The sequence below is a fragment of the Apium graveolens genome, chromosome 4 (genome assembly GCF_009905375.1).
Source record: "Apium graveolens cultivar Ventura chromosome 4, ASM990537v1, whole genome shotgun sequence".
Taxonomy (NCBI): domain Eukaryota; kingdom Viridiplantae; phylum Streptophyta; class Magnoliopsida; order Apiales; family Apiaceae; genus Apium; species Apium graveolens.
Genome location: NC_133650.1, coordinates 191,769,181 through 191,780,079, shown reverse-complemented (window position 1 = coordinate 191,780,079; position 10,899 = coordinate 191,769,181). Strand labels below are relative to the sequence as shown.

Here is a 10,899-nt window from a genome sequence, read left to right as displayed (position 1 = left end):
TTTATATTATGTTGATGTAGCTTATATTAGGCAAAGGCTACTATGACAACCAATTTTGTTGTGTATTCAGTTTATTTCGAGTGTTGTACTGTAGTTGTTGGATGGATTTGTACTGTTGTTGTATTATAGTTCTTTCTATTACACTGTTGTTGTTGGTTTTATTTTTGTTGCACTGTTGTTATTACTGTTACTGTTATTGTTGCTGGTTTTGTTAAATCTAGTTATGCATCATGGATGGACCCCAAGTAAACAAGGAAGAGAATATTTAATTGTGACAGCATTCTCCTGATGCACAATAAAAAATATTGCTACCCGGGGGCACAATTTTCATATAAAACCTTTTTGTTGCGTTTCAAGAGAATGCCTCCCAAGAAGAATATCCCGTCCAATTCCTCTAGCAGGAACTCTGATGAGGGCCCAACCATGGATGGATTACTAGATTTGCAGCGACAATAGTCTAACCAGATGGCTCAGCAGTAAGAATAATTCCAGCAGTAATAACAACAATTCCTGTAACAGCAGCAGCAACAGCAGCAATTCATATAACAACAACACCAACAAATCCAACAATAGTTGCAGCTTCAACAGCAACCCCAACCTAGAGAGCCAAACCAAACCGTTAGTTTCAAGTCCATTCAGTCAGTCAAACCCCCAAAGTTTAAGGACGAGGTAGATCTGATTGCTTCTAGAGTTTGGCTTAAGAAAATGGAGAAAGCCTTAACCCTAATTCAGGTTAGTGATGATTCTAAGATGGATTATGCTAGTTATTTTCTCAAGGGTGAAGTAAATTTTTGGTGGGAATCTATGCGTTCACTAGAAGGAGAGGGCCATGTTTCTTGGGAAAGATTTACAGAGTTGTTCCTAGAAAAATATTTTCTGGATTGCTTACAGAGTCAGTTGGAAATGGAGTTTTTGGAATTGAAGCAAGGAGAGAAGAGTGTGGCTGAGTATGAGACCAAGTTTATGGAATTGGCCCGATTAGTCCCTGGATATGTGAATACCGAGATCCAGAAAGCTATGAGGTTTCAACAAGGATTGAAGCCTAAAGTTTGTAGTGGAGTGGTGGCTTTGTAGCTCAAGATGTATACCTCTGTAGTTCAAGCCGCCCTAGTGATCGAAAGTGATCAGAATTTGGCCTCCAAAGAGAGAAGTGATAAGAAGAGGAAGTTTGAAAGTGGTGCTGATAAGGCGGATCGAGAGGACTTCAGTCAGAAGTGCTCAAGGAAGTTTGGTCGGAATATAAACAAGAGGTTTAGGAGGCAAGGCTTTACTCATACAAGTTCTGAAGTTACCTCAGTTGCCTCTGCCCCAGTTCAGTCAACCAAGCCAATTGTGGAATGTAAGTCATGTGGTAAGAAGCATAGTGGTCAATGCAGGAAGGATGTTTAGTGCTTTAAATGTGATAAAAAGGGTCATTATGCGTCAGAATGTAACTCAGGGAACCTCGGAGTCACCTGCTTTAAGTGTGGTAAGGTTGGGCATATTGCCAGATACTGTAAGATGGCTACTCAGGGCAATATAGGAGGTAGTGAATCTCAAGGACTGGAAACCAGCACAGCAAGAGCCAGAACCTTCAAGATGACCAAGAGATCTAATGCTCAGGATTCGGATGTGGTTGCAGGTACACTTTCTCTAAATTTCGTGCCTGTTAAAGTTTTATTTTACTTAGGAGAGTCTAAGTCTTTTATATCTAAAGAATATGTAAGTAATATGGATTTGATGTTGGAAGATTTAGCTGAGCCCTTGACTATAGAAGTGGCCAATCAGGATAAGTTTCAGTAAGTCAATTTTGTCATAGGTGTCAACTAGAAATCGGTGGGCATTTCTTTCCAGTGGACCTAATAACCTTTGAGCTAGGAGAATTTGATGTGATTTTAGGAATGCATTGGTTGTCCCGGCATAAGGCAAATATTGATTGTAAGAAAAAGAAATTTTTTTTGTATACGGAAGGATAAAAGTAGGAAAAAAAATTTCTCTCGGTACTAGAAGCAAAGAAACTGTTGAGACAAGGATATGACGCGTACTTAGCCCATGTCATGGAAACTGAGAAAAAGACACCCAGTTTGGATGAAATTCCAGTAGTTAGTGAATTTTCAGATGTGTTCCCAGACGAATTCCCAGGATTACCACCTGATCGTGAGATTGAGTTCTCTATTGACCTAATTCCGAGAGCAGAACCAGTTTCAAAGGCTCCCTATCAAATGGCCCCAGTGGAAATGAAAGAGCTAGCTAAACAACTTCAGGAACTTTTGGATAAAGGAGTAATTAGACCAAGTGTATCCCCATGGGGCGCACCAGTGTTATTTGTGAAAAAGAAGGACGGAAGCATGAGATTGTGTATTGATTATCGGGAACTGAACAAGTTAACCATCAAGAATAAGTATCGTCTACTCAGGATTGATAATCTATTTAACCAACTTAAAGGAGCATGTTGTTTTTCAAAGATTCATTAAAGATCGGGCTATCACCAGTTGAAGATCAAGCCTGAAGATATACCGAAGATTGCATTTTGAACCAGGTATGGCCAATATGAGTTCTTAGTGATGTCGTTTGGAATGACTAATGCACCAGCAGCTTTTATGGATTTAATGAACCGGGTATATAAGGAGTATTTGGATAAGTTTGTTATTGTATTTATTGATGACATCCTCATTTATTTAAAGACCAAAGACGACCATGCTGAACACCTAAGGATTGCTCTGCAAAGGCTAAGGGAAAGGCAGTTATTCGCTAAATTTTTGAAATGTGAATTTTGGTTGGAAGAAGATCAGTTTTTGGGTCATATAGTGGGTAAGGATGGTATTAAGGTGGATCCCATGAAGATTGAAGCTCTATCCAGATGGGAACAACCGAAGACTCCAACGGAAGTTAGAAATTTTCTTGGATTAGCAGGTTACTACCGAAGATTTGTGAAGGACTTTGCTAAGATTGCAACACCGTTGACCAAGCTGACCAGGAAAAATGAAGGATTTGTTTGGACTGAGAAATGTGAGGAAAGTTTCCAGGAACTGAAAAAGAGGTTAGTGACAACACCATTGTTAGCATTACCAGATGAAACGGGGAATTTCGTGATCTACAGTGACGCCTCTCTGAAAGGATTAGGCTTTGTGTTAATGTAACATGATTAGGTTATCGCGTATGCATCCAGGCAGTTAAAACCCCATGAGCAGAAGTATCCCGTGCATGACTTGGAGTTGGCACGATAGTATTCCCATTGAAGCTGTGGAGGCATTACTTATACGGAGAGAAGTGCGACATCTATATCGATCACAAAAGCTTAAAGTATATATTCAGCCAAAAGGACTTAAACATGAGACAACAAAGATGGCTAAAGCTGATCAAGGATTACGATTGTTCTATCAACTATCATCCGGGCAAAGTTAACATGGTAGCAGATGCCTTAAGCAGGAAGGAAACATTAAATGAGATCAAGGTTTCTGAAGGACTCGCAAGGGAATTGGAGAAACTGGAAATTGAAGTTCGAGTGCCCGAAAGCAACAAAGAGTATTTGTATGAAATTACCTTTCGGCCAGAATTGATGAAAAGAATAAGAAAGTGTCAAGAGGAAGTTATGAATAAAGGATTAGATGATTTGACGGGGGGAGAAGTTTGTACTCAAAAGGATAACAAAGGTATGTTCAGATTTTCCTCGAGAATATAGATCCCAACGTAAGCAAACTGAAGAATGAGATTTTGCGGGAAGCTCATAATTCTAGATTCTCTATTCATCCGGGGAGTACCAAAATGTATCAAGACTTAAAGAAAAACTTCTGGTGGCCAGGAATGAAGAAGGAGATTGCGGATTGGGTCAGAAAATGTCACGTGTGCTAGACAGTAAAAGTAGAACATCAAAGGCCCAGTGGATTATTGCAGCCTTTGGAGATTCCATAGTGGAAGTGGGAAGAAATTGCAATGGATTTTGTGGTAGGATTGCCCAAGACAAAGTCGAATCATGATGCTATTTGGGTAATCATCGACAGATTGACCAAGTCAGCACATTTCCTCCCTATCAACGAGAGATATTATTTGGAAAGGTTGGTTAAAATGTATTTGGATGAAATAGTAACCAAGAATGGAGTTCCCATGTCCATCGTATCAGACCGAGACCCAAGATTCAAATCAAGATTTTGGACCAAGTTTCAAGAGTGTTTAGGAACTAAGTTAAATATGAGCACTGCTTATCATCCTCAAACAGATCGCCAAAGTGAGAGAACGATTCAGACCATAGAAGATATGTTGAGGGTTTGTGCTTTGGATTTCAATAGAAATTGGGATGATCATCTACCGTTAATTGAGTTTTCTTATAATAACAGCTACCATGCCAGCATTGGAATGCCACCCTACGAAACCTTATATGGATGTAAGTACAGATCACCTTTGTATTGGGATGAAGTAGGAGAAAAGAAAGTACTAGGACCTGAGTTAGTACAGCAGACTAGACATGCAGTGGTATTAATTCGGAAAAGATTGGAAGCCGCCCAAGATAGACAGAGGAAGAATGCAGATTTACATCAGAAGGATATGAATTTTGAGATAGGGTCACTGGTATTGTTGAAAGTCTTGCCATGGAAAGGGTTAGTTCGATTTGGACTGAAAGGTAAGTTTAGCCCAAGGTATATAGGACCATTCGAAGTTTTGAAGCAAATAGGAAAGGTTGCATACGAGATAGCGTTACCACTGCAGTTGCAACATATTCATAATGTATTCCACGTATCCATGTTAAAGCCGTATATCCCTAATTCGAATCAAGTAATCGAGTATGAACCGATCGAGCTTCAATCAGATTTGTCCTATGTGGAACGGCCAATCCAAATATTAGATCGTAAGGAGCGTGTACTTAGAAATAAATCTATCCCTATAATTAAAGTACTTTGGAGAAATCCTAGAGTAGAAGAGTTTACCTGGGAGTTAGAGACGGATATGCTTGACAAATATCCTCACTTGTTTAATTAGTTAAGATTCTGAGGACATAATCTTTTTAAGGGGGAAGGATATAACGACTCGTATATTTTTGTAATACTTAAATGTGTAATTATTGTGTAATTAGTTAAATAAAGAATTATATATTGATTTTGATCTCTGTGTTTTATTTATTATTATTTATATATATGTGACTGTTGGGTTGCGTGGATTGTTTGTATGATTATTTGATGCACCATATTATTTTTGTTTCGCTTTTTAGAAGTGATTTTATGGCAAACTTATTTTCAAAAATATTTGGATTGTCTCTAAAATTGTTTTTATGATTTTATAATTTCAATAATTATTTTTGAGATTTTATAAAATTTACAGAAGGAAAGGTTGAATAGATTAACGTCATCGGAAGAATTAATCAAGGATTTTGAAAAGATGGAAATAGAGGTGCAGACTCCAAAGTTTGGAGGTGAAGCTATATATGCGATGTCTTTTTAACTCGAAATTTTGGAAAAGATTCGATGCTAATAAAAGCAAGTAATGAATCGCGAAGAGGATAAGTTGACAGGAGAAGTAATTAAAGCTCAAAAAGATGGAAAAGGAATATACCGTGTTAACTCACGTATTTGGATACCTAATGTCATGGAATTAAAGCACAAGATTTTGCAAGAAGCGCATAACTCGAGATTTTCAATTCACCCTAGAAGTACGAAAATATACCGGGATTTAAAAGAAAGTTATTGGTGGCCAAACATGAAGAAGGAAATTGCAGAATGGATAAGTAAATGTTACACGTGCCAAAGAGTCAAAGCGGAACATCAAAGGCCGAGTGGATTGCTTCAGCCACTGGATATACCCGAATGAAAATGGGAACATATAGCGATGGATTTTGTGGTAGGATTACCTAAAACCAAGTCAAATCATGATGCGATCTGGGTGGTAATCGATCGGTTGACAAAGTCAGCACATTTCTTGCCGATAAATGAAAGGTTTTCGTTGGAAAAGTTGGTCAAATTATATTTGGATGAGACTGTGATGTGTTATGGAGTTCCTGTAAAGTATGTTTTATATGATGTGATTATAATTATATGACCAAGTGATAATTAATTGTCTTTTCTGTATATTAGAATATAGGAGTGTAAATAAAAACGTTCCAATTTAAAGAGTCAGCTTAGGAGTTAAGCTGTGACCTCGGGCCGTCAGGTAGAACGGAACCCGTCCTAATAAGGAGTTAAAGAATATAAAATGGGAATTATGTATGATTGAATGAAATGAATGTGTAAATAAAGTATTTCGTCCTCAGTGACGTGTCGTTCGATAAAGATAATGAAAAGCGTAATCGAAACGCTGAGCGTCGGGCTGTCAGGCTGAACGTGACCCGATACGCGTAAAAAGGGATAAAGATTAAAGAAGAATAAATTCTATGATCAGACCGAGTCGTTATGTGATTGTATATGTGTGATTGCTTATTTGTGTGCATGACTATGTGCTTTGTGACATTTTTATAAATTTAAAGGAATTATTTGATTTAAATAAAGGTTTATTTAACCTTCGCATATTTTTATAAAATTATCCGAGTAAGATAAAAACATGGGATTTGTTTTGTTATCTTCGTAATAGTCCTAGTAACTTTTTAAAAATGATGAATGGATTTATGTGGGGGTCTTTGCATTTTAAATTGATTTTTATATGGAAAATGTTATTATTAAGGCGAGCTTGCGAAAATCATATAAAATCAACCGTACGCTCAAAATCTTATTATGAGTAATGGTTGGAAATCTAATTTCGAGATCTACATTTTAAAATCGTCAATCGCTATAATTTCCAACTTTCCGAGAGAGATATATTTATTTTTCCACCAAAAATCTATGGGAGTAAAAAGAGAAAGGAAAATCACTTTATAAAAAAGGATTAGTAATGTACTAAATTACCCTTGATCTTGAGTGTGTATAAACTCACCCCCCCTTTTCTTTTCTTTTTCCCGAGCACCTCAATCTCTCTTCTCTCTTTCTTTCTCACTCTCTCTCTCGGCTACTCTCTCTCTCTCTCTCTCTCTCTCTCTCTCTCTCTCTCTCTCTCTCTCTCTCTCTTTTTCCTCTCGGTATATTGTCTCTCCCTCTCTAATTCTTTGAAACCCTCCATGAATCTTCATCCTTGTTCCATACAAGAGCTTCAATTCATGTGCATGTGTGTGTTTATGCTTGCATGCGAAGTGTGTGTGTGTGTTTAGGTCGGTTTTGAGCCGAGACCCGGGGTTTGCTTGATTAATTCTTGTTTCTGTGATTATTGTGATGAAATCATATTGCATGTAGTGTTGCTGTATTTTTTTAGAAAATTGGAGGTTTTATGGTTGGATACCCTCGAATGAGGGCACCACCGTGAAGCCACCGCCACCGGTGATGAACTCCGGTGAACCAGTGGTGAGTGATGATGTAAACACTGAGCTCTACTACACCAAATACTTATTTTTGATTGTTACATGTGTCATTCTTGAAAAACCCGAATAGTTTTGATCTTTGAAGTTATTGATTTGATTTAACTTGTTTAAAGTAATTATGGATTGTTATTAGATTGGTTAATGGATTAAAAGGAATGAAATTGTTGTTGCATGCTAAGTTTGGGTTCGGGTTTTGTTCTAATAGAAAGGGAATTGGAATTTTGTGACTTGATTCTTGATATAAACTAAGTTAATTAGATAGTATAGAGATTGCATGTTGATTTAAAGGAGGAATTAGTATTGCATGTTTAAGTATAGCCTTGCATGTAAATGTCGAATTAAAAATGAGCTAAAAAGGATGAGTGTTGGAATAATCTCAAGTTTTTAAGCAAATCTAATGCTTGAATGTCAATGTTCGACCCTTGAATTGTGTTTTGTGAATACGGCTGAATGGAATATAGGAATAAAAGGAATCGATTTGATGCTAAGATGTTATTCCCAGTGGACTAACAATGAGATTTACAGAAGGGGGTTGAATGTAAATCTCAAAACTTTTTCAAGTTTTGAGCAGTTTCCAAGGCTAAGTGTTTGAGTGATCAAATGTGTGTGAATTGCTTGAAGCTGATGCAGACAGATATATATTCAAACACAAATGTAATAAGCACAAAGAACTTAAAAACTTTTCTGGTGGATTTGTTGTTCCACCAGAGATGTGTTATTTCAGAAAATCTGTGATTCAAAGAATTAAATCACAGCTGCTTCCTAGTACAAACTAGATGATTTTCTCTTTTGATATTTCTAAACAGCTCAGGAAAATTCATGTCTAATTACTAGCTGCTACTTGGTTTATATATCACCAAGTTTACAAGTGAAGACAAACTGTAAAATACAATTAAAAAGATTCTTCACATGTTTCTTCTTCATTTCTCTATCCAATGCAATCTAGGATAACCTGTAAATCTTTGAATACTCCCTTGTTTGCATCAGAATGGAAATGCTGCATTTTCTTGATTTCTCCTAGAGGCTTCCACATTCCAGTATGTCTCTGTCAACCCATGTGCCTCTGTCAGCTTGTGAATTGCCACTATCAACTGCTAATGAACTAAGTATCCGTTGAAGGTTTCTTCCGTTGATGCCTTATCCGTTGAGGCTTTATCCGTTGAAGCTTTATCCGTTGATGCATTATCAGTTGAAGTCTTTATCCGTTGAAGCACTTATCCGTTGATGGATATTATCCGTTGAAGCATTAGAGACATCCGTTGAAGCTTTGTTTCTTATCCGTTGAAGGTCTTCAATATCCGTTGACACTTCTTCACTTATACAAAATTACAAGGCATGAAATATTTACAATTAGCCCTCCTATTTATACATCCATTAGTAGTCAACATGACTGATTATTTCCTAACAACATCTAAGAATTACAGCTTGAAACCAGAGAGTGAAATGTGCTACAATACTAAACTTATTGCTAAGTACAGCTACTCCTTCAACGGATAGCCAAGATGGTCTTATCCGTTGAGGCTACAAACACTAGATTTCTACTTAAGTGTTTTGCTTAACTTATCATCAAACTAATACACATATTCCTAACAATCTCCCCCTATTTATGTCTACTAGAACTGTAGGCATAAATTTGGGTTTAGCTTGATGATAACAAAACACTTAACAAATATATAAACTGTAATAAAGCAGAAATTAAAAAGTGCTACAAAAATGTATATGCTGAGATGGAATTGAAGAATTACATTGTTTCCAAGGGTGCTCCTTTAGCCTGAGCAAATTACTTTCTTTTCCTTTGATCCCTGGTTTTCTTTCCTAGCCTCCTATCATTCTCCTCTATTTGAAGTTGAAGTTGTCTATAGAATTCAGCTTCATCTTCTTCATTGATATCTAACTTAGATTGCACATCCTTGAGAGTTTCATTACTGGTAATCTTTAGCTGATCTTCAATTCTGAAAAATCTTCTGACTCCTTTGTTGTCTCTGAACTCCATCAACCAATGAGGTGATTTGTGAATTGTAATTCCTCTTTTTTGAATGAGTAAAGTTCTAGGCAAAGCATTGGGTTCCCTCCAAGTTTTCCTTATGTTGGCAATCTTGTTGAGAATCTCAGTCTTGGCAGTCCTGGTAAAGCGAGAATCCCTTTGTATGGCTGAGTAGACTCTAATCAAGGTAGAGTAGCCTTCATTCAGAATTCTGTGAAGAGGCCATGTTCTTTCCCCATTTCCTTTATATTTGAACACTAGTCTTTCTGGTAGCTGTCTGTAGGCAGCTATTCCCCTTACTTCCTCCAGCTCATCCATATAGAGTTCAATGTCTGAAAATTCTTTTATGTCACAGATGTGAATATAATCATCTTTAGAGGTTTGAGGTTTAGGCTTAGGCTTCTGTGTGAATTTGATTAAGGCTTTAGAGGGTGTTGATTTGATTCTTCTTTTCTGCTTCTTTGATGGTGGAGAAGAGGTTAGGAAGGTGGGCAATTTGATGGTGTCCCAATCAATTGGTTCCTCCTTGGGAATGATTGTTTCACCATGAATGTTCATGAAGGGGTCAGGTACAATGGGTTCAGGAATAGAGGGTAGTGGTTTGGATATTGATTGGGTTTCTTCAGTCTTATCTACCTTCTTTCTCTTTGCATTGACCTTCTTTCTTTTCCCTTTCTTCCATTCTTCCTTACTTCTTTCCTCCATCTCAGTACCAACCATGTCCCCCATAGCTTCATCTTCACCTTTGTCTTTAATTTCTTTCTGTTCTTCAGCCTGACTTGACTTTAGCTGTTTTTCAAGCTTTGCTTGTGCTCTTTTGTCAGCCTTTAGCTGTTTGGCTTCTTCCTTCAACCTTTTGGTTTCTTCCCTCTTGGCTATTGAGAATTTGAGATGTCCTTGCATCACACATATGCTCTTTCCCTCTCTGAAGATAATAGCCATGTTTCTCCTTACAGCCTCATCCATGGTCTCTTTGAGATATGCAATACTTCTACCTAAAAGCTTGTCCTCATCAGCTTTTGGAAGAGGAAAATCCACCTCTTTTAGAGGATTCTTTGTAGAGTCCTTATTGGATCTGTTGTTGGGCTTGAGAACCATAGGTTGCAGATCTTTGGAAGAGGTTTCTCCATCCTTATGCCTCCCTACTGGCTTGAGTTCCATAATAATTGATTCCACTTTTATGCTATGCTTCACAGATTGTGATTGAGAAGTTGTAGAACCAAATATTAGTTGCATCTTTTCATCAATCTTCTTCCTTTGCTCTTTGACTTGCAGTTCAGCTGCTGCTATCTGGATTAGATCAATTCCATCTAGCTTTCCTTTGACTTGAATAGTTGGAGAAGTTGTGATGACAGGAACTAGCACTTGAGAAATCTGAACTGTTGTAGATGGCTCTCCTTCCCCTTCCCCTTTATTCTCCCCCTTTTTATTATCATCAAGGGTAGGGGTCAAGCCTTGTGCTTTTGCCAGCTGCATGAGTAGATTTGTTTGAGTTTGTTGATTCTGAAGAATGGTGACCATAGATTCTTCAATGATTTGAACCCTATCTTCCAATCTGGCCAGC

The 10,899-nt window shown here is 37.5% G+C and overlaps 1 protein-coding gene across 1 annotated transcript; it reads left to right on the top strand.

Moving 5' to 3' along the window:
- Positions 1 to 2,036: 2,036 nt before the first annotated feature.
- On the top strand, positions 2,037 to 3,119 carry LOC141719246 (putative mitochondrial protein AtMg00860). The gene is made up of 2 exons (XM_074521620.1): positions 2,037 to 2,180; positions 2,664 to 3,119. Exons 1-2 carry the CDS (start codon positions 2,037 to 2,039, stop codon positions 3,117 to 3,119), a joined length of 600 nt encoding a protein of 199 aa, XP_074377721.1.
- The last annotated feature ends 7,780 nt before the right edge of the window (positions 3,120 to 10,899 follow it).

Coding starts and splice junctions, on each gene's coding strand:
- LOC141719246 (XM_074521620.1), top strand. CDS start 2,037: ATGGAAACTGAGAAAAAGACACCCAGTTTGGATGAAATTCCAGTAGTT. Junction 2,181..2,663: donor TAATTCCGAGAGCAGAACCA/GTTTCAAAGGCT, acceptor ATTTATTTAAAG/ACCAAAGACGACCATGCTGA.